Source organism: Alligator mississippiensis, chromosome 4 (genome assembly GCF_030867095.1).
Source record: "Alligator mississippiensis isolate rAllMis1 chromosome 4, rAllMis1, whole genome shotgun sequence".
NCBI classification, from domain to species: Eukaryota; Metazoa; Chordata; order Crocodylia; family Alligatoridae; genus Alligator; species Alligator mississippiensis.
The window spans coordinates 84,300,618-84,324,473 of record NC_081827.1 but is presented as its reverse complement, the minus strand read 5'-3'; the positions used below and the strand labels follow the sequence as shown (position 1 = coordinate 84,324,473).

Here is a 23,856-nt window from a genome sequence, read left to right as displayed (position 1 = left end):
ATGTTTCTTTTGGGCTTGATGCACAAAAGAACTTAGGTTGTGCAACCAATCACTGTTTTGATACTCATTCAATAATGCAATTTTCTGTTTTTTATTGTATGATAGCAGGTACAGTTAATTTTTGTGACTTTCCAATGTACATGTGTTTTTTTTTTTCTTTTATTTATTATATAAGAAATACTTCCTGTAATAACAAAAAAGAAATGTTTCTGTCTTTCTAGTCTACTTTGAGGTTCTTAATTTAAATCTTCCATGACATAACTATTTATTATTTTGCTATGCAAGACTGGAAGAAAAGCATGCAGCTGAAGTGAAACAGTTGAAAGATGAAGCAAATGAATTGAGAAACAAGTTATCTCAAATAGAAAAGGAATTACTGAATGTAAAAACTGAATTAGAAGCTCAGAAAGAAGCAAATAATAGGGCACCAACAACTACAATGAAAAACCTAGTAGAACGGTTGAAGAACCAGTTAACTTTAAAAGAGAAGCAGCAGAGAGTAAGTCATCAGTACTTATTTTCACATTTTTTTTAAGCAATGAAATTATTTAAATACCTTAAATATGCCTAAATTACATCTTAAGTTCTACAAAAGTCCTATCTTCAAATAGATATTTATTGGATTTTGATATTTATTGAATGCATCTGCTCTTTCTGTGTTGCTATTCACAGTTTTCTCATTTCCATCTAATAAAATTATGCTAGAATTCTTCTTTTTCCTAATATATAATCAAATTCTTATTTTCCCTATTGACTGTTCTTTGTGCCCTTTTTACTTCCATATTAATCTTCTACAGTTCTTAATTTGAGAGATGTTCATTACTACTTGCTTGTGCTTTCCTTTGTTACATATGATATGTGTGTATATATATTTGAAATATATATAATAGACATATATATATAGGCTGCATTGATTTACAAAGAAAAATGCAAAGCAAACTGCTGGCTTAGATGGGAAGCAAAGTCATCTACTAATATATACTATGTATGTGTGTGTGTGTGTGTATATATATGTATATATAAGTAGTATATATTAGTAGATGCCTTCATTTCCCATCTAAGCTAGCAATTTGCTTTGCTTTTTTTTTTTTTTTTTTTTTTTCTGAAATCCATGCAGCCTTCCTGCTCACTAATGAGAGTGTTGCTGTGTGGTCATCTGATAGAATGTTTTTAAACAGTTTTCAAATTATGCCATTTTTTATTTTTAAACCTTTCTTGTAATTGATTTGGTTCTTAATTGTTTTCAGGTTGGGGAAAGTGCTTCTTTTAATTCAAAACTGGTGCATTTTTGAGTGTCTGCTCATGCACATATACTCTTGGCAGCTTTATATATACTCATTTTGACTTTATTCTGTTTTTACATAGTGTATATGAGCAAATTATAATCCCTTGTGCTTTACTTAATGTAATAGCCACCACTAATTTATAATGCTAATTTATAATTTAGAAGGTTAAGGGGGGATCTAGTGGCCTGTTACAAACTAGTCAGGGGGGACCAGCAGGCATTGGGGGAGTCCCTGTTCCCCCAAGCACTACTAGGAGTGACTAGAAATAACGGTCACAAGCTGGCAGAGGGTAGATTTAGACTAGACATCAGGAGGCACTACTTTACAGTCAGGGCAGCTAGGATCTGAAACCAACTTCCAAGAGAAGTGGTGCTGGCTCCTACCCTGGGGGTCTTTAAGAGGAGGCTAGATGAACACCTTGCTGGGCTCGTTTGACCCCAGTGCTCTTTCCTGCCATGGCAGGGGGTCGGACTTGATGATCTGTCAAGGTCCCTTCCGACCCTACAAACTATGAAACTATGAATGCGATGATTAATTCATTTCTATCAAGATAAAGTTTTATAGAGAATTGTCTTTTACAGAACATAATATTTTTATAGATTTCATAGATGTTAGGCCTGGAAGGGACCTTGAAGATCATCAAGTCCAGCCCCCTGCCCCAGGAGCAGGAAGTCAGCTAGGGTCAAAGGACCCCAGCAAGATAAGCATCCAAGCATTTCTTGAATAAGTCCAGAGTAGGTGCCTGCACCACATCTGGAGGGAGACTATTCCAGGTCTTGGGGGCTCGGACAGTAAAGAATTTTTTTTCTTACGTCCAGCCTAAAATGGTTTTGTAGGAGTTTATGACCTTTGGTCCTTGTTTTTCCTTGGGGCACCCTGGTAAACAGATGCTTTCCCAGATCCTGATGAACACCCCTTGTGTACTTTTAGGCAGCCACCAGGTCCCCCCAAGCCTGTGCTTTTCCAGACTGAAGAGTCCCATGGCTCTCAGCCTCTCTTCATAAGGCCAATTCTCTTGCCCTCTGATGTGTGTGACTCTCCTCTGGACTCTCTCAAGCTTCTCGACATCCTTCCTGAATTGCAGAGCCCAGAATTGGATGCAATACTCCAGCTGCGGCCTCACCAAAGCTGAGTATAGCGGGAAGATGACATCCTGAGATTTACTTGAGAAGCATCTATAGATGCAAGCCAGGGTTTTGTTTGCTTTACCAGCTGCGACATCACGTTGGTGGCTCATGTTCATTTTGTGGTCAATCATGACCCCCAAGTCTCTTTCAGCAGTGGTGCTAGCAAGCATAGCACTGCCAAGCCTATAAGTATGCAGCGGGATTTTGTTTTTTTTCCCCCCGAGGTGGAATACCTTGCATTTATAAGTATTGAACGTCATCAGGTTTGTGTCCACCCACTTACTAAGCTTATCCAAGTCAGCCTGCATCACTAGCCTGTCCTCAGGTGTGGACACTATGCTCCAAAGTCTAGTGTCATCCGCGAACTTAGCTGGTGTGTTCTGATACCAATGTCCACTTCGTTGATAAAGATGTTGAAAAGAACCAGTTCAAGGACAGAGCCTTGGGGGACGCTGCTGTCATGGCACGCCATAGTGACTCGCTGCCATCGACCACTACTCTGGGTCCAACCTCAGAGCCAATTTCCCAGCCATTGGACTGTGGTGTAGCCGAGGCCACAGTTGGCGAATTTTTCCATGAGGAGGTCATGGAACACCAGATCAAAAGGCTTTTTTAAAGTCCAGGTATATGACATCTATCTCTTCTCCCTTGTCCAGGTGATACATCACCTGGTCATAGAAGGAGATGAGATTGGTCAGGCAAGACCTACCCATGACAAACCCGGGCTGGCTATCACTCAGGATGTTGCCATCAGCCAGTTTGTCCAGAAGGGTCTCCTTGATCATTTTCTTGAGAATCTTACCGGGGATTGAGGTCAAGCTGTTTGGCCTGTAATTCCTGGGATCTACTTTCCGCCCTTTCTTGAAGATGGGTACCACATTGGCCTTCTTCCAGTCTTCAGGTACTCTTACCTGAGCGCCACGAATTTTTGAATATTTTTGCCAATGGTTGGGCTATGACACCTGCCAGCTCCTTGAGTACCCTAGGTTGTAATCTGTCAGGACCAATTGACTTGAAAGTGCCCAGCCTCTCAAGGTAATCCTTTACTAGATCAATACCAGTGCTGGGTATAAATACACCCTCACCCTGGCTGTCCCTCATCTTGCTGGGCAGGGCGGTCCCATTGGACTGATGAAAGACTAACACGAAGTACCCATTAAGCAGGTTGGCCTTTTCCTGGGTTTCGGTTATCAGCAGTCCCATTTGGTTCAGCAGGGGCCCAATGTTACCCATACTTTTTTCCGACGTCCTACGAAAAAGGACGTTTTGTTATCCTTGATATGTGAAGTCAGATGGAGCTTGGTTGTAGCCTTGGCTTTCCTGATCCACTCCTTGCAGGTACAGACCAGTGCGGAATACTCTTCCTTGGTGGTAATTCCAACCTTCCATCCTTTATAAGTCTCTCTTTTGAGGCGTAGGAGGTCCTCGAGTTCCTTGCTGAGCCAAGGGGGCTGCTGCGCCGTTTTGCTACCCTTCCTCTGAGATGGGATGGCCATCCCTTGTGCTGTCAGGATCGCTCCCTTGAGGAGCAACCAGTTCTCTTGGACTCCTCTTCCAGTCGAGTCGTGGTCCCTTAGGGCCTCAAGAACGAGCCTCCTGAGCTTGTCAAATCAGCTTTCCTGAAGTTGAGGACTTCAGTATTGCTGACTGACTTGCCAGCTTTGCAATGGATAGTAAAGGTGATCAGTTCGTAATCACTGTCACCCAGCTTTCCATCGTGTGTGGTTTTTTGTTTTTTTTTTTTTTTTTAAGGCCACTGACTATATCATCCCCTTTGGCCAGTACCAGGTCCAACAATGATTTACCTCTTGTTGGCCCATAGACTTCTTGAGTCAGGTAGAGCTTGTCCACGCACATGAGGAAGCTTTGTGACCAATCAAATTTGGCCGAGTGCTCTTCCCATGAGATGTCCAGGTAGTTGAGTCTCCCATGACAGTCATGCACCAAGAGCATGCAGCCTCAGCCAGTTCCCTGGCAAATTCCTGGTCCAGCTCATGTTTCTGGTTAGGAGGTCTGCAGTAGACTCTTACCATGATGTCCCCTGAACCACGTTCCCCACGTATTTTGATCCAGAGAGACTCCAGTCGTCCTTCCTGAGTGCCAATGTCAATTTGGAGGGATGTGTAGCTGTCCTTGACATAGAGGACTATGCCCCCACCCCTTTTATCTGCACGATCACGCCTGTACAGGGTATAGCCATCTATACCTGTGGCCCAGTCATAGGTGGAGTCCCACCAGGTCTCTGTTATCCCTATGAGGTCATAGTCATTCGTGTTTAGCAGGAGGACCAGTTCCTCCTGTTTATTCCCCAAGCTCCTGGCATTGGTGTACAGGCAGGCAAGTGTCCCACTGGGGGCCCTTGCCTTCCCTACAGATTGTTCCAGGGCTAGGGTAGGGGTGGGTTCCCTTAAGTGCCTTAGCCTGCTGGATTTACAAGGGTTGCCCAGTGGGCTAGCAGTGGCGATAATCCCCCCCAACCCCCAGCAGGCTTAGTTTAAAGCCTGGTTGAGCAGCTCAGCCAGTCTGGCTGAGAAGAGCCTTCTCCTCAGCGGAGTGAGGTGGAGACCACTGCCTCTCTCACCAAAGAGCAGACTGTGATCGTGGAAGCCAACGCCTTCATGATGACACCAGCGCCGCAGTCTCTGGTTAACTACCTCAGCCCGTCTCTCCCTCAGCCCATGACCCACAACCAGGAGGAGCGAGGAAAAGACCACCTGCGCCCCCAACCTGCTAAGCCCCGCTCCTAGAGTCCTGTAGTTTCTCGTGACCCAGCTGGGATTGCGCCGAGCCATGTCATTTGTGCCCAACATGGATAAGGAGCATAGGGTGGTGGTCGGAGGGCCGGATAATCTTTGGGATCCTCTCTGCTATGTCCTTGATGTGGGCCCCTGAGAAGTAGCAGACCGCCCAAGCTAGGGGTTTGGGGCGGCAGATTGCCCCCTCAGGAGGGAGTCTCCCACGACAACCACTCTGTGTTTCGTTTTAAGGAGAGTAGGGGTGGGTGATCCTCCCTTGCCTGCAGGAGCTGGCATCTCTGCAGGCTCAACTGAGGCTGTAAGAGGTTTGTACCTGTTGCAAAGCCCCAGAGGGGAGGGGACCTTCGTGCGGCAGGCCTTGGGTCCCTTGACAACCTTGTTCCAGCCCCCTGGCTGGACAGTGTGGTAGATTCCCTAGTCCTCCCTTGTCCTGGGAGGTGACCTTGGTCTACCCTGCGCCTCCAGCGGGTGAAGGGCCTGGCAGTAGGAGTCGATCTCCTGCTTGCCATCCCTGATGGCGCACAGTCTCTGGGCTGCAGCTTGGAGCTCCTTTTATCTGGTGCCCCAGAGACTCCAAAGTGGAGCAAACCTGGCAAGGGGAGGTGGCCATGAGCCTGGAAACATGCCAGGCAGCCCCTGCAGCCGAGAGCAAGAGGCTCTGCCTGCATGGAGCCCGGAATCATGTGTTCCATCTGGGTGGAGGCCTGTGAGGTGCCAGAGGGGGAGGCCGCAGACCCCAAGGGGACACTTGGGGTGTGGCATGTGCCCATCTGCATTGTGCCGCTGGTAGGCTGGTTACTGATGTGACTGCCTACTCTAGGGGAGGTCACTGGCAGGACCTCAGGCCCTCCCACTCACCCTCCTGTGCGAACTCCTATGGAAGACTTCAACTAGTTATATTTTTTTTTTAACTATATACACAAATTCTGAGAGCGTTTAATACTAGCAGTATGAGCTGTCCAGCAAATTTCATGTTGATTTGAAGTTTCCATGATAATCAAACTTTTCTCCCCACAAATTGTACAGAGATGATTATGGATTATATGAAATTTAGCATAACCGGTGATGGAATACAGTTGGGTAATTTTTAATATAAAAATAATACGTTTGAACTGCTTTTGCTGTTTTTAACATTTAATTTTCAGCAAACTTATCAACAAAATTGTGTTTTTTGAAAACACTTTCAGGCCCTGAGTAAAGCACTTCTAGAGCTCAGAGCAGAAATGACTGCAAATGCTGAACAGCAGATTATTTCTGTAGCATCACAAAAAGAAACATACATGAACGTTCAGCAGATCGTTAACAGGCAAACAAAGGAGCTCACAGTGAGTGCTAAGTATCCTCTTTACGCTGTCTTATATGTTGTAATATTATCTGAAAGGAGAATACAGTGTTCATTAATTTCATTTTGAGCCTTAGCCTGAATGTTGTATTTGGTGATAGAACTCCCATTGAACTTAGTATATTAGTTTTGCGATAGACTCCATTAGAAGTTGGATTAGCCCTCCTGTGTACATTTCATTTTAAATATTAAAACAAAAAACAATTGTATAAGCATATGCAATGCTGTAGTAAAATTCACATTATCCAGAGTACTGGAATTTATAGCATTTGCCTTGTACTTGGAATATAAAATTTCAGTTTAGAGCACCTTTGGCCTAGACTATAAATTTAGTTCTTTTCTTTTTTTATAAAACAAAAATATAACTTATTTTTCTTTTGATTTTGATAATTAATATTCTCAGTCCTTAGTTTTAGACTGGTTGATTTAAAGTCTGAGAAGTCCAGTCTTTGTGCTAAAAAAATAAGAAATAGTATCGGCAGATGCATAAGAATTATATTATCTATGTTATTATTGAAATATTGTTAGCTATATATATGTATAATTATAGTTGTTGTTGTTGTTGTTGTTATTATTATTATTATTATTATTATTATTATTATTATTATTATTATTAAATATTGTTAAGTCTATATAAATAGGGACCTACTGAAATTGCAGTTTTGCGGAAAACACTAAATCAGGCATTTTCTGCAAAAAAACAGTGGGCTTTACAATGTTGGTGGGCTCACTGCTAAAAACAAAAACCAAAAACCCCCAAAAACTTACTGGGAAGCAGAGAAAAGGGTGGGAAGCCCTGCAGCCCTGGAGCACAGAGGGGGAGAGCAGGGTCAGAGGAAGCAAATGGGAGGCTGAGGTTGTGATATAAGCTCAGTACAGATGCCAGTCAGGGAAGCAAAAGGGTTTTGTTGCCATGTTTTAAGCAGCCAGAGGCATGCTGCTGCAGCCTGAGAAGACTGAGCAGGATAATAAAAAGGAATCCTTCAGTTGTGTACTGCCTACAGCATGTCTCTGAATGTGTTGAGGAAAACCAGTATAGATTGACACTTAGGGCACATCCACACATGCAGGCACATGCACTTGCAACAGCTCAAATAGAAGCAGCACAAATCTGAGCTGGGGATTTTCGCCTCAGTGCACATGCCTGGACATGGACTTTGATGTGGGGGAGGTTGTGCCACTTGGGGCAAAATAATCCTGCCTAGTTCCTCTTGGATCTGCAGCCAGGGGGAGTTAGAGCCTGGGGCCAGCATCCCAACAGTATAAAAACCTGCCCTGTGCTGGCCCCAGCAGTATAAAAAGCTGCCCTGGCAAGCAGCTCAGGGCTACTTGCCCTCAGGAGCTTCTGAGGCCTGGCCACTTGGTATCTGGTGCACTACCCCTTGTGCCAGTTCGACAGCTGAAGCAGCCCTAGCCTGGAGTGGCCCCTGCACCCTCTACCCACTGCAGCAGTCTAGCAGTGGGGGCTGGTGCCTGGCCATGACCTGCTGCCACCTGCAATAGCATCTGCCCCCTTGGACCTGTGGTCCCAAGCCTGTGCCACTGCCAGACCTGGATGGGGTATCCCTACTCCACCCCTCTCGCCTTCAAAATATACGGTGCAGCAACTTCAGGTTAACTTTAACCACTTAAGCCCGTTCCCCAAAACTCCTCAAGTGGCCCACTGGGGCATTGGTGGCGCTCCAGTAACCAATGGGAGAGGAAATTCTCAGTGCTCTCCAGATTCCACTGTGACCTTCAGGGACAGGCTCAGAGGGAGAGACTTTAGACTTGGGGAGTCTTCCCTCACTTAGGCTTCCCCTGCAGCCTCACCACCCAGGGCAACTTTCCCCTGCCCTGTCGGAATCCCCTTTCCTGGGTAACTCACACCTCCAGGGTCCCAGGTGGGTGGTCTGTGTCTTCTGGCTGGCGAGCTTGCACCCCTCCTGCTGAGATCCAGCTGCCTCTGCTCCTTCTGACCCGCTGGCTAGCACGGGGCCCTGTGCACCCTCGCGCATACCCAAGGCTCTGCCTTCTGCTAAAGGGTTGGAGGCCCGGGCCACCTTGTGCAGCATCAGGGCTCGGTCTGCTCCCAGACCTTCTGTGCAGTGTCATCTGCACCGAGCTGCTGACCCAGTGCCACCAGCTGTAGACCCAAGCTGCCTCCAGCGGCTCCCAGGGTCTCTTACCCTCCGTGCAGCGCCTCCTGCACTGAGTTCCTGGCCTCATGCCAGGGGTTGGGGACCTGAGCCGCCACGAGTGGCTCCCAGGGTCCTGCTCCAAGCACCGGCCTGTGCACCATATCTCTGGCTGCATGCCAGGGGCTGCAGACCTGAGCAGCCACTTGCAGCTCCCAGGGTCTGGATGCTATGTGCCATGCTGCGCACTGAGAGCCTGGCCACTGAGCTGTCCACCGTTTCCTGCCACCAGAAGTCTTCAGGGGCTCTTCCAGGCTACTGCTTCGCCCTGCTGAACAGCTATCCTCAGTTCTTCTAAGCCCTGCTTTTCTCTCCATTCCTCAATGCATCTGCTGCATGCTGGGCATGCAGCTTATTCTCTTCAGAGACTCCACTTCCTGAAGTTTTGCCAGACTGGCAGAGTGCAGTCTAGAACCAGGTCTAAGGCTTTTCTTTTCTTTTTTTTCCTCTCTCTTGTCCCAAGTAGGGGCAGGGCAAAGCCCTTCCAACAGTTACCCAATCACAAAGAAAATTCTACGAGCCCAAGACATGCCCGCCTGTATCTGTAAGTCCACCACGTGCAAGGCCTTCTCTGACATGCTCTGTGGAATGATGCCCAGTGCAGTTCATATCACCTGCAATGTGCACGTTCTGTCTTTAGTGACATCTGGTGCATGCAGTTCTCTGATGTGGATAGCCTAGTGTTCCCTTTCAAAAAAGTCTTCAAGCACTGTTTAGGCCGTAAGCTCCGGTACATGGAGTCCCTTGCTAGTCATAAGTGGGGACCTACATGCAACTGTTGCTGCCACCAGCGGCTGTGCTCACAGGTGGAATTTGTGGTTCAATGGAGTCCATTACCACATCAAGCATATGTAGTCCTACCAGCAGTTTGTGTGTGAGGAACTGGAAATCACACCCAGCACGCAGGCATGCTTAAGCTATATGATATCCTGAAACATGGAGACATTTAAATTCAAGTGAAGTTTGTGGTGGGAAATGCTACCCAGTTCATGGAGCTCCTAATGTGGTTTGAAACCTGGCAGGCTTTGATCCATCTCTCTCTCACTGTCTCTCACACACACACACACACACACACACACACACACACACACACACACACACACACACACACACACACACACACACACACACACACACACACCCCCCCTCTCCCCCCCAAGCTGATGGATTTGATAAGTTGGGTCAAAGACATGGCATCACAAAAACTGTCAAGCTGTCACTGAAAAACAGTGGGGCTGGGACCTGTTCCAGGCAATAGCTGTGAAGCTGAACCAGTCCTACAGGTATGACCCATCACTGCCACTACAGTTCAGACAACCAGCTGCCTTTTTTTTTTAGTGCTGTCTGCATTTTGGAACCCAATTATGTGTCTGTCCTGAGTTGTGACCCTCAGCTAGTGAAATTAATCCCTGGATGGGGGAAAGAGCATGACAGGAAACAAGCTTCTTACATGAACTTTGTCAAAGAATGCCGGATGCTTGCATTTGTGTTTTGGGACTCTGTGACTGGTTTCCATATCTGTATGCACTGGCAAAATGCATATCTAGCCAACTTAGTGGATGCTGAGTGTACACCTAGTGTTCATCGTGCAAAGAAAGGTTGTCAGCGGCAACTGCCAGTAAATGCTGCATGCTAGCATTTAACAATTAGCATGAATTGCCTGTCTTAAGGTTAGCACTGAGTATTGCTAAACTCCTTTTTTACAACGTCATTAATAAAGTACATTGATAGTATTTGTTACAGTTCATGGGATGTATAGCTTTAATTTGATAAAACATTTTACTTTAGAGTTTAATTGAATGCTTAAATTGCTTAATAATGCATTGACTAAAGGCTTTCCACAAGCTTAATCAGAGTAATTATCCACAATTTTGGGCCATCTGCCGATCAAGTCAGTGGGCTCTGCCACAATAAGTCCACTAAAATGGCAGCTGGCACCGTGACTGGCCTACGAAATCTCCCTTTTACTGCCTACATTTGGGTAGGTCCCTAATATATAAGTTAAAGGATTTGTCACAGGGAGAATGCCTCTGCTTGGGGCTCCAGCTGATTGGCAGGCTGGACAGAGGTGGCACCCAGGATGAGTGCACAGGGCAGGAAGCAGAGGTTGTGTAGCTGAACCCACCCCACAGCAGGATGAGGTCCAGCTGGGGAAAATGCATCCAGTCCATGCAAAGACTGGTTCCTGGACTGGGGAGGGATAGGAGACAGATGTCCAGTGTTCCATCTAAGCGGCATGGCGTGCACAGGTGTGCTTATGCTGCACACACCGCACAGCTTAGAGGGAATGCTGCTGATACCTGGAGCTGGTTCCAGCCTGGAGAAATAGCCCCCTTCCCACTCCCTTACACACACAAAATCATAGAAAATTAGGCTTGGAAGGGACCTCACGAAGTCATCTAGTCCAACTCCCTGCTTAAAGCAGGACCATCCCCAAATAGATCATCCCAGCTAAGGCTTTGCCTGCCAGGTTTTAAAAACCTCCAAGGATGGAGATTCCATCAACCCCTGCTGGGTAATCTATTCCAGAATGTTACTACCCTCCTAGTGAGAATTTTTTTCCTAATATCTAACCTAAACTTTCCTTGCTGAAACTTGCTACCATTGCTCATTGTTCTGTCATCTGCCACCACTGAGAACAGTCTAGCTCCATCCTCTTTTGAACCCCCATTCAGGTAGTTGAAGGCTGCTATTAAATCCCTTCTGTCTCCTCTTCTCTAAACTAAATGAGCCCAGCTCCCTCACCCTCTCCTTAGAAGTCATGTCCCCTAGCCTCTCACCATTTTTGTTGCCCTTTGCTGGATGCTCTCCAATTTGTCCACTTCCTTTTTGTAGTGGGAGTGGGGGCAAAACTGGACACAGTATTCGAGATCTGGCCTCACCAGTGCTGAATAGAGGGGAATAATCACTTCTCTTGACCTGCTGGCAACATTCCTACTGATGCAGCCCAGTTTGCTGTTAACCTTCTTTGCAACAAGGGCATACTGTTGGCTCATATTCAGTTTATTGTCCACTGTAACCCCCATGTCCTTTTCTGCAGAGCTGCTGCTCAGCCAGTCAGCCCCCAGCCTATACCAGTGCATGGGATTATTCTGTCCTAAGTTCAGAATTGTGCATTTGTCCTTCTTGAACCTCATGAGATTTCTTTTGGCACAATCCTCCAATTTGTCTAGGTCACTCTGTATCCTAGCCCTGCCCTCCATCATGGGGTGATCCAGGTCTTGTCACTGACTTGAACTTGGAGCAGGAGCCCCACAGGGCTACCTGACAGCTCATTTTTGGACAAGCTTTCAGGAAGCCACTGCGCTTCTTCCCCTTCCCTTAGAGGGAGAGAGGGGGAACAAAAGACTATGGAATACTGAGGGTCCTTAATGTCTGAAAGAAGTGTCCCATTCTTGTTAGTGCAGGAGGAGAGAGACAGTTCTCTTCTGCAAAAAACCCCTTGCAAGTGCCTCTACACTTCAGGAGAAAGTCCATTTGTCCAATACAAATGTAATGCCTATCCATAGCCCTAATCTTACCCTTCAATGGGTAAGACTAACTACATTTCTATTTTTATAGGCTCAAATAGAGGAGTTAAATGAGCAGCTTACAAAATTTAAAGATGCCCTTAAAATAAGTAAAAATAGAGAGAACTCTGTGTTAGAGGAAATGGATGATTTAAACCAAGAACTTCAGAAAAAGCAAAAAGCCTTTACTAAAGTGATACGAGAAAAAGATGAAATGGAAAAAGAAAATGAAGAATTGAAAAAGCGGATAAAAAGACTAACAAGTAGCATTCAGGTAAATATTCTTATATTCATTATATTTGTATAATGTTATAATATTAGTTTGGGTAAGTTTTAAAACAACAATTGTGCAAACATTTTTTAATCCAGTTTAAAGCTGCCCAGTATTTAGGACCCTGCTGACTGCCTGCCCTTTGGGCAGGGGGCTGGACCCAATGATCTTGCGAGGTCCCTTCCAGCCCTAATGTCTGTGAAATCTATGACAGTGTAAAGTTAGAGTAACTCTTAACTATAACCTGTAAATGAAGACTTTATAATCTAATTGAACTGTCTTTTCAAGGGACCTCTGAAATTAATAATTGAGTCTATTTCCTTATTTGCTTCAGTGGGAAATTGGGAGCAGTGCCAGAATAGTCATCATGACCTTATAGATAATTGTCATTTTTTCAGAGCAAAGCTGATGAACAGAATCAGATAGATGAACTTCAGAAAAAGGTTAAGAAGTTAGAAAATGAACTTGAAAAGAAGAATGAAGAAGTAGAAAAGAGAAGCATAAGAGAGGAGAAGGTATGTGATAAGGTATTTGTTTGTGGAGGTTAAAGGGATCCCCCTCAATTTAAAATCTAGCTCTTCAAAAAAAGAAAAACAAATCAGAAGTGCATTCAGGAATTTCACCTGCTTTTGAGTCCCCATACAAATATTTCAGATTTATAATTCAACATTTCAGTATTGTATTTGTTTTTCTTTTCTTGTTGAATTAAAAATCCACGTGAAAGCATAGAAAACTGACTTGACTACAGAAACGACTGTGAAACCAGCTATATACAAAATGCTTTCTAATGTAATCAATTAAAGAAAGTAGGGAAAAATAGAGAAATCTATTTTCCTTCTCATTTCTTTTAAGGAGAGCAGCTAAGGTGGAACCAGTAGTGGAATTGTCTAAATATGTTGCAAGAAAATTGTGATTTATTTTGTGTCCCTTCAAATAATTATGTTTGATAATGACTCTGTACTTCATATGTATTCAGTAGATTCTGCCTAACTATAGATGTTTGTCCACTCTTTTGTTTGTTGTTTTTGCTGTCATGGCACCAGACTAGTCAGTTGTCTTGGTACCTAGTAATGTGACTAGAGCAATGCATGTTTGTAATATGCCCTTTCAATTGCATTCATTGGCATTTTAAGCATTTAAGCTGATTTGAAAGAAGAGCTTGCAGCTCACATTAGGTAAGTTTGAGACATTGTACATACATTACCTCCTAATTGAGATTTGTATTTTTATTAAACTATTGGAGGGGAGAGTATATATGTGCACGCACACACTTACCCTTTTTGTTCTCCCTGAATAAGCCTTCAGTTCCATTTCATACATTACTGATTTTTTTTTTTTTTTTTTTTCAAATGAATGGGAAAGGAAAGTAGAAGAAGGGAAAAGAAAGGAAGTGATGGAAGGGAAGAGAATCCAAAACAAAACAGTCTCATTTCTGCTGCTAAAAACATTTTTTGCAGCTTTTTCCATAGCCATTTATGGTCAAAATGCCAAGTTCTAACCTGTTGTTCATAGTGTTAATAAATAGAAATTGATTTCCTGTAGTAGAAAATGAATTAAAAATATCTATTGGACCAAACAGCTGCTAATACTAAAGTGGTATCTGAGCTCATAACCGGCTTGAAAATGAAAGAGGTCCTTTTACATAAATTATAATGACAAAGACAAGCATCATATCCTCTGTTCTATCCATCTTTACCAAACTGTATTGAAAAGTAGAATGATACGCACCCCCAATAGTGGATTTTATAATATGTTTCTTTTTTTTCTTTCTTTTTGCTTGTAAACTTTAAATTTTATGGATATGTTCTCCACTTGCACTTGGAACAGGTTATAAACTAGGGCATGGACTTGCCCTGTATTAACGCACCTATACTGTTTTTGCTATATTTTGTTAAAATTTCAAAATGGAGTATTTAACCAAATTGTACTTTTTCTTTTCTTTTTTGTTTTGTTTGTTTGTTTTTGGTTTTGTTTGTTTTTGGAGGGAGTGAACAGGCAGGAGGATGTATGATTTTTTTTTTTTTTCTTTTTAATTTCTGTGGTGTTAAAATAATCCTAAAGGGAAGTGTGTATTTTGTTTTTGTATGTTTCACAGAGTTCTAAGGATGAATTAGTTAGATGGGAAGAGGGTAAGAAATGGCAAGCCAGAATGGAAGGGATGCGGAACAAACTGAAAGAGAAGGAGAAGGAGACAGAGACTTTAACAAAACAGTTCAGTACATTAAAGGAACTTTATTCCAAGTGAGTTGAATCTAATTAGACAAATCTCCAAACTGATGGTATACACCTAAAGAAATTTGGTTTCCTTGGTTCCAAACAATATGAACAGTTTCCGTATATTTACAAAATGAATCTATAATTTGAAATTATTTTTGAGACTCTAAGGAATAGTTTATTTCCAAACAACCAGCCATTTTTGTCTTCTGCCTTTCTTAATATCCTGTAAGCTGCAGGAGCTGGCAGGTTTTATATATAAGAAATATTGTCTGAACAAAACTAATTTAAATTCTCAATGTAATGATTCTTTTATATCACAATCTGTTATTCACATCAAAGCAGCACCAGCTGGAGGTAAAGAGGCATTTTCTCAGCACTGTTTAGTTTCATCAGACTGCTAGGATTAACTGCTGCATTACTGTTGACCTGCAGCATCACAATATCTTCAGCATTCTGTTGTGTGAGAGATTTTTTTAAAAGATACCAAAGAGAGATCAAGGAACATTGAGTGTGTTCCATGTTTTCAGTATAATTTATATCAACACTTTCACTGATTTGGGTCTCATGCGAGGAGAAATAACAAAGGAAAATAAATATTTTTGTTGGTTTCATGCTTTAGCTATTTTCAGTTAGGCTTTCCCTTTTTAGCAAATCTCATAAAACAGTTATATCCATGTAAGATATCACTGCTAAACACCATCAACAGATGATTTATGAAATAAACAGTGTTGAGTGTTAGCATTTTTTCTTTGAGAAACCAAAAAATATATACATTTATAAGGTAATTTAAATCAAGGAAGTTAAGTGAGCGAATAAAATGCAGGTCTAAAATCTTGGGAAAATATTCTCATCTAAAGCAATCTAGTTGGTTGAGGCCCCTGTGATTTATCAGGATACAATTCAGACATAGCAAGATTACAGTGAAAATTATTGAATGTCACAGGGCTGAAAAAGAGAAAACTGCATTGCAAAAGAAACTCAAAACCACTGGTGTAACTGTGGATCACGTTGTGGGAGTACGAGCTTCAGAGACAGAAAAGGAGCTGGAAGAACTAAGGAAAAGGAATGCAGGCTTAGAAAATGAAATTGCACATATGAGGTAAGAGCTGTCTTTGAACAAGAGACCCCATTTAGATATCTAAGAGAACTGATATGCATTTTTCCTTAAATCTCTTTCTGGTTTATCATTTTAAAACTTAACATGATTAAAAGCTGGCACCTTTGTCATAAGTGAAAATGTAGTTGAACTGTTAGTGCAGCTCTTTAGCTCTTGCTCCTTCTTCTAAAGTATCTAAGAGCATTATCTTTTTAGTGTGCATATACAGTACATTGTAAATTGCAATAATGGATTTTTTTTTCATATGTATAAGAGAACAGACTACTAGGATTTCTTGAGGCTGAACATTTGTTGCCAGATTTAGAGTTTCAGATTTTGAGGCAGTGCAGCTATGTTTGTCTAACCCAGTGATATTACAAAATCTTTAGGAAAACAAATATCTCCTTACTTTTAGAAATGATTTTTTTGCACTAATAGATGTATACTCATTTTTTCTTGTATGCAGAACCCAACAAGCTATCCCACGAGACTCTGTTGTAGAAGAACTGCATTTAAAAAATCAATATCTACAGGAAAAGCTTCATGCCTTGGAGAGAGAGTTTTCAAGAGAGACTTTTTCTAGACCATCTGTAAGAATACAATTTAATGTTATTACCTGCGTGTTTATTTGGGTATAGATCTCTTTAGTTTGACACTTTTTATCATCCATCTATTATTCTGTAGTGTATGGTCCATTTTGGTTCAGCATGCAAAGATTTAATACAACTTCTAAAAAAGTGTACCTTTTCATCCTTTATTAACATCATGATAAGCGGTTGATTTTTTTTTTTTTTTTTTTCAGGCCAGGCACTAAAACTTATCAGTGTTTATCATGAAGATTATGGGGTTAAAAAGGAGAAAGGAATGGAATACAGTGTTTATTGAGTTGCAGTCAGTGTGAGTTAAGGCTGAAAATAGACCCCCCTCTTGGCCTATGGATATTGCAATCTAAATGGCAAGACACACTGGGAGACCCAGGGGAAGGTTTTGGCTTACAGGAATTTTTTTATTTCATGTCTTAATCAGTGTTTAGGATCTTCAGAGAATAGGTGCTTCTTTGAAAAGGATTTGATTGTGGATACATTGGCAACCTGGCCCACCAAGACAGTGGACAACTTAGAAGAAAGCCCAAAGTAGCATGTGAGAGTCAGAACACACAATTTTCTTGGAGTGTCTTTCTGTATGGATCATACTTTGGTTATGCATATGCTTGGTGTGTAAGAGATTTAGATTATTCTAAATATGGCCCCTTGCGTTCCCATACAAAAATGTAAAAAACCAGAGTTGTCATGAATTTGGCTCTCTTCCTTCTTACCTCATTTAAATGAAGTGGAACCTTGCAAGTGTCCAACCTGCTATTTTTCCTTTGAGCTTCAAACTCATTCTAAAATAGATTTTGTAAAGAGCAAAATCCATCTTTATCTTGTTCTCTTTTGTTAATTCTGTTACTTGGAACATCCAAAAAAAACCAAAACAAAAACCAGACACAGTGAGGTGGTTGGGTGCAAGAGGAAGTTGCTTATACAGGAGGCAAGGCTTCTTGTGCTAATTATCATTGTGGACAAAATCCAGGTTGGTCCCTTATGTAGTCCTATTTAGGCACCACAGGGTTTGTCTCCACGAGTGGGAACATGCATTTCAGGATCAAGCAAGAAGCCTGACCTGCCAAACAGATTTACATCCAGGGGAGAAAATGTATATGCATAATATGTGCTTCCCCAAGAATTCACTATAGTCTATAGATGAGCAGGTAAGGATGAGTATTTAAGAGTTGACCTGGTAGTAGCTTCTTGTCTAAGTATCCATGAAACTTTGGATGGTTTAGTGCCCCACTTGGGAAAGTTGGGGACTGCAGGTTGACAGTATGGCATACAGTAAACTGACAGTGGGTCAGAGGGAGAAGCTGTATTTTGAGGGATAAGATGGAAAGCTAGATACAATCATAATTCTCCTAGCTTATTTTTACATCTCTGCATTTCATTATACAGTTACTGATTTATATGTTTCTCTTGCAATACACCTTTTAGCTATTTCTTATACTTGCAATCTATGGCAATTGTGATGTCAGAGCATTTGATTATATAGGTGAGCCTCTTCTGTGGAGGAGAGGATATATATTCTTTATCGCTGGCCAGGTGTGCTTTTTAAGATAGCAAAATCTCCTCTGTTGAGGGTTGGGTGAGGCCTCAGTAAGACAGTAGAAGCTGAGGCCCCCTGGCCATCGTTCCCTATGCTGTGCCATCCTGCCTTGCTCCCTGGCCCTCTTTCAGGCAGTGGACGCTGGGGGGGGGGGGGGGGGGGGGGGGGAAGACAGAGACAGAGACCCCAGCTCCTGAAGCAGCTAGTGACAGAGGCAAATGTGGCCAGCTGGAAGCCCAGGGCCATCACTAGGACAGCCTTGCCCTAATACATAGGGAGTAATCGATTGTGAGACTGAGAGTTGGAGGATGCTTTAGCTGTTCTTAGCAGTAGACAAAGAACTGGAAGAAAGGTGGTTTGTGGAGGAGGTTGTGAATTTGGCTTCTGCTGCTGCTTTTCTTATGTGGGCTTCACTATTCTTGATGTCAAATTATCTGGGTCTTATTAACACTTCTACAAATGCTGCTTTGTGGTTAGGTTGTTTACTGTTATTTCTTTTTACTACCTACTTCTTGTTCTTTTCTCGCTCCATTCCATCTTCCTTCTGCTTAAGAATACTGTACATGACAACACTGCATTGATTAATTCTCTTACTAACCACGTCAGTGAACACAAGCATTTAAAATATCCACAAAAGAATTCTACTTTAAGTAGAGATCAAGTAAAGCATCAGGATGCTATTAGTATTACAAATGGCAACACTTTAGCTGAGGGTACAGATGTTCCTGATGAAGATTATGATCAGGGACAGAGTACAGTAGTTCCAGAACAGCAATCTCAAAATTGTGAAAATAATGAAGACCCAAATAGTTCCAGGGAAGAATCAAAAGATGAAAAGAATAGTTCTCTGAAAACTGAAGCTGATAAAGAGAGTTGCAATGATAAACAGGAAAATGGATCAGAACCTGGAGAGGAAAAAAATAATGAAAAATGTGAAGGAGAAGAAGATGGGAAACAAAAATTATGCAAGCAATCAAATGGCACTGATGAAGAAGGAAATAGAGCAGAGTTTTGTGCTGATGAAATAAGCTGCAATCAGCTCGATTCAGGGAAATCAGCTAATCAATCCAATGAGCCAAAAGTTATAAAGATGAATAATGGAATGGATCAACACACTGAAGAGGGTACACACACAGATCACCAAACTGATGCAGAGGGAGCTGAACCAATCCCAGAAGTTTGTGAAAATCTTCAGGTTTGGCATTACAGCAGCTCTTTAACCCTTTGCTTTTTTATTAGCTTCATTCTTACCTGTTTAACTGTAGAATAGATTGATTCCAGTTATATAGAATAGGTTGATTCCAGATGCTCTGTAATACTCCTTCTAGAAATCTGTATTGCGACAATACCTCTTACTTTTCTTTTTTACTAGTAAAGTAGACACTTCCCATGTTTCATTGATGATATATATAGTAAAATATATTATTATATGCAACTATTGTGGAATTATCAGCTGGTTTTGGTTTATCTTTTTATATTTGTTTTTTGTTTTGCTCTTTTTCTACTGAAGAGGGAAAACCCATGAACATATTTATCATTGGGAGTGGTGTTTGTCCTATAAGTAATATGTCCACACACACAACTGTACTTCTGTATTAGTATTGTGATGGTAAATTCCTAACATTTGCAGGATTGGTTGCAAAGTGAAGCCTTTTGTTCATTTGCTTCTTTTGAACTATCTGTTTCTGCAGAGCTTGAAATTGCTGAAAAAGGATAAATGCCTTTGGGATTTTTTTTCTTAACCTCAGGAATAACTTCTAGGATGCATAAATTACGCTAGCAATTGGGGCATTTTGTGTAGGGAAAATTCACTGATAGTTCTGTAAAAAGTCATCTAGAAATAATTCATTGTCTCCCTTTGCTTTAATTCTGATCTTGCACAACTAAATAAATACTCAAATTACAAGGTTGGTGTTTGGTGTAACACTGGGCCATTCACGTGGTCCATGTTTGCATGCTATTTTATCTATTTTTTTTTTTTTTTTTAAATATTGTAATAAAAAAGTAATTAGTGAACTTCTAAAAGGAAAGTATTTTGCTCACTGAGCAGTTTTATCCTCAGAATTTTCTTTTTCAGATTATTTTTATATAATGAAGATAAAAAGGAATGCCTTAACATTTAAAAATAATTTATTCTCTCTCTTTCATTTCTCATGAAGACATCAGGAATAGGATCAGATGACCAATATCAAAGGGAACAGGAATTTCAGAAGGAGAATTTGAGACTATCATCTGAAAATGTTGAATTAAGATTCCAGTTAGAACAAGCTAATAAAGATTTGCCAAGGTTAAAGGTAATATTTTCAAACAACCTTTTTAATGTGTTTTTAAGTGTAATTTTTCTACCAGGCACAGGAAAGAAATAACAAGGGCCAAGTTCACATTTGGAGGTTTATATCAACATTTCAAATTTAGGTGGAGCTGACAACCAGAAACGTAGGAAAATCAAATTTTACCTGGATGATCTACCATGAACAAAATTCCCCTTTAAAAGCAAACACTAAATTAAAACATAGTTTATTACAAGGACAAAGAGAAACAAACATACACCTTAAGGAAAAATTTAACGATTAAACCAATGGTTGTCAGCATTTTTAGACTCGGGGCACACTTTGATAGACGCAAGGCATCTCTCAGAAAATGCCAGCTCTTTAGTTTTCACTTCTTTTTTTAACTACAGAAAAAAATAAAGCAATTCTTATGTTTCAAAGAACTCAGAAAGACCACAGCAGGTCAGAATTTTTTTTTAATGCTATAGATTCCTTTTTTAAATCTCTGGGTTTATCATGTTTGCACATCTAAGTACTAACGTTGTATGGCACCCTGCAGCAACCTGGAAAGTATCTCAAGGCACTCCAGGGTGCCAGAGCACCCTGGTTGAGAGTCACTGTGTCAGACATTAACTGAAACCTAAAACAGATCACAGTCAGAGTCACCAGCAAACCAATCTGGGAAGCTACCACCTAGCCCAGTCAGTTGAGAGTCTTGCCAGCCAAAATATCAAGTGCCGAGTAGGAAGGCCCATACCAAAGTTGCTGCCACTCTGATGCTGGGGAGCCCTGCTCTGGCCATTGCCTCTGAGGGTCACTGATGATCTTTTGCACTTCTGGGGGTATTGCCTGCTCCTCTGTGCTACCTGGGATCTCTGTCCCTTCATGTCACCTGGGATCTCTGCTGTTCTTCCTCCAGTCCTCTTCAGGTTGTTCCTAGCTCTTTTAGATCTTGCCCTGTGACAGGCTCAAGGACTTTTTCAGCTCTTCAAGTATGGTGAGTCTTAGACTTTCACCTAAATTTACCATATTTATTTGATTTATACCTTACAATCAGTATGGGGGGAAAAAACCCCTCATTTTATAACAACATACAGGGAAAACTCATTAAATATAGTATCTAGCATTAAACTGCTGTGAAAAGCAGCGTGGGATCAGTAATAAAAAAACTATGAAATTGATTAACTGCAGCCAACACTGAGCATAACTATAAAAACATGACCCATATGGGATAAATGTAGTAATGGGAACCTACCAGAAGGCTAGGTTAGGGCAGCCCATTGGAATAACATAGGGTAGTGCCCTTTGTACGGAAGTGGAAGGAAAGGAAACAAGACTGAGAAATCTGTGGTCCGACCCTCACTTTAACCACCACCTGTAGGATCTGCTGGAGTCTTGCCTAGATGGATCCTAGGATGACTTTTTAGCCAACAGCGGATTCATCTACAGACCTTTATTTTTAAGGAAAAAGTTTTGTGTCTCGGGTCAAATTAGCCAGATGAGTTCCAACTCCTTTGAATCATTCAAAAACCTTACATGGCTTACTACTGGCTTGATCGTCCTGATCTTGAGGAATCACTGATGACAACGAATGCCCATTGCATGCAGTCCCCCTCAGCACCAACTCTTTTAGGGAGTCACAATGAGCCAGTATATTGAATATATTTTGGCAACTACTTCGTTCCAATAGCTGAGCTGTGCCTTCAATTCATCTTCTTCACCAGCCTTAAGTGTCTGACAGACATCGTCAAATGGGGTCTCAAAACAGTTCACCCAGAATATCCCTCTGTCGCCCGTTCTCTCAGCCAGGTGCATACGATTAGTCTGGCCCCATCCCCCATGAGGTGAAGCCAGACCAGGTTGCCCTGCACTTCATCTGCATTTAAATATTTGGAGCATCCCAGGACTCATGACAAAAACACCCAGTTCCAGTCATGAGTGGGGAGTTAATTAGTACACAGATCCTTTGTGTTGGGAGTGGTATCTGGAATACACACACATACTGAGCAGTGCTGAGTTGTGGGGTCACCCATGGCTTGAAACACTTGACTTTGCTGGGGCCCAGCCTCGTGAATTATATTGTAGATCATGAGCCTTTTGGCTTTGGACTAATGGGACCACACTGTACAAAGCGAACTGGAGGCAGAGGAATGCTAGACGTTCTGCTTTTTGTCTGGGCCAAATACATGAGCCAGATCTGCAAAATGGCAACAGAGAGAGAATCCAAAACATCTGCTTTGTAAAGTATTTTGCAGGGCAGCTACTGCAAAAGTGGTGGATGTACACGATGACCAATACAAGCCCACGTACAATGGAGTTGCCATGGTTCTGTGAGGTCCTGAAACGCTTTCGGGACAAATACAAGCTGCACGACGAGGCCCCAGCAGCCCTGATAAACCACCATAAGATGCAGAAGGTGGTAAGGGCAAGTGATATCATGTCACCCATGGACCTACTACCCCGGTGGCAGTTGCCAGGCTGCGTGGGAGCAAATCTTCCAGAAGGACCTGCAGAAGGAGCACAGAGACCTGAACTGGCAGGTAGCCTGCCAGACACTCCTAGCACAGGCATGGAGAAACAGTAAGGGACAGAGAGGCCCATCCAAGTGCCCCAGGCAAACCTGCCAGTAGGAGGTAGAAACAATTGATCACCTCCTCTGGGAGTGCTCATATGCCAGAGAGAGGTGGAACAAAATACACATACTCCTCCTGGTGGTGACACGGTTCATAACTCTGACCAGTGAGGCGGTTCTGTATGGGCACGTGACCAATAGCCTGTTTAGATCAATTCATCTCCTGCTTCAGGAATACCCTGTGGAAGACCAGGGAACCTGCTCGTAAATAGATACACAAACCTCTCAACTGAGGACCGCTTCAAAATGGGGCTGAGTGAGATGAACTGATGCTGCAGGAAGATGGTAGAAGATGATGGGCAAGAGATGGCAGACATAAGAAAGGGGACTGGCATAAATTGTTCAGAGGTGGGTTTTCCTGAAGAGAGCTCTGATGATGACAGGGACACTGATGGTGACAGAGACGACAACAAATACAATGATGAGTGAAAGGACTGAGCAAACAGGAGGGAGAGGAGGGAGGAGGTACGGTAGGGGGAAGTCACTGAGGTCCTTTGTACAATTATGACGGTTAAAGGTGATGGTGACGGGCAAATGGGTGCATAGGAACGCGGGTGCATGGGACAGTTTTGTAACAGGAATAAGCAGGGGCAGGGGTGCGGACACGATGATCCATTGCGGTCCCTTCCGACTCTACACTCTATGAAAGAATGGTGTAATGGTAAAGGTGTGTTTTGGACTGTCAAGTGAACCACAGCAGTCACAAGACAGCTTGGGGGGTGTGTGTATGTGTGTGTTTTATTTATTTATTTATTTATTTATTTACTGCACAAAAAAAGTATAGTTTGTGCTATATTTAAGTACAAAAATGCTGTTTAAACGTGTGTTTGTAGAGTACCTGTGCTAAAACTTGCAGCAGTTTCAAAAAGGAACAGTGCCTCAATTCTGAATGATCTAAGCCTATGGGTACCAGTAGTAATTTGCTTATATGCAAACTTTGCCCCTCTTTTTCATGTGTTCAGGGAGAACAAGGTCTGACAGTAAGGAGGAGAGGAAGAAGTTGGTGGGGGGCAGAAGGCAGTGGGGCTTCCTGA

General features: G+C 42.4%; 1 protein-coding gene across 9 annotated transcripts in view; it reads left to right on the top strand.

Moving 5' to 3' along the window:
- CEP290 (centrosomal protein 290) overlaps positions 1-23,856 on the top strand; it is a 99,756-nt gene that overhangs the window by 59,346 nt on the left and 16,554 nt on the right. For all 9 annotated transcript variants that reach the window (XM_059726147.1, XM_059726145.1, XM_059726144.1 and 6 more), the window contains 8 exons: positions 286-499; positions 6,357-6,494; positions 12,250-12,471; positions 12,867-12,983; positions 14,564-14,709; positions 15,629-15,784; positions 16,248-16,371; positions 20,080-20,214. In XM_059726147.1, the coding sequence (XP_059582130.1) occupies positions 286-499; positions 6,357-6,494; positions 12,250-12,471; positions 12,867-12,983; positions 14,564-14,709; positions 15,629-15,784; positions 16,248-16,371; positions 20,080-20,214 (1,252 nt within the window). The remainder of the gene's footprint in view (positions 1-285; positions 500-6,356; positions 6,495-12,249; positions 12,472-12,866; positions 12,984-14,563; positions 14,710-15,628; positions 15,785-16,247; positions 16,372-20,079; positions 20,215-23,856) is intronic.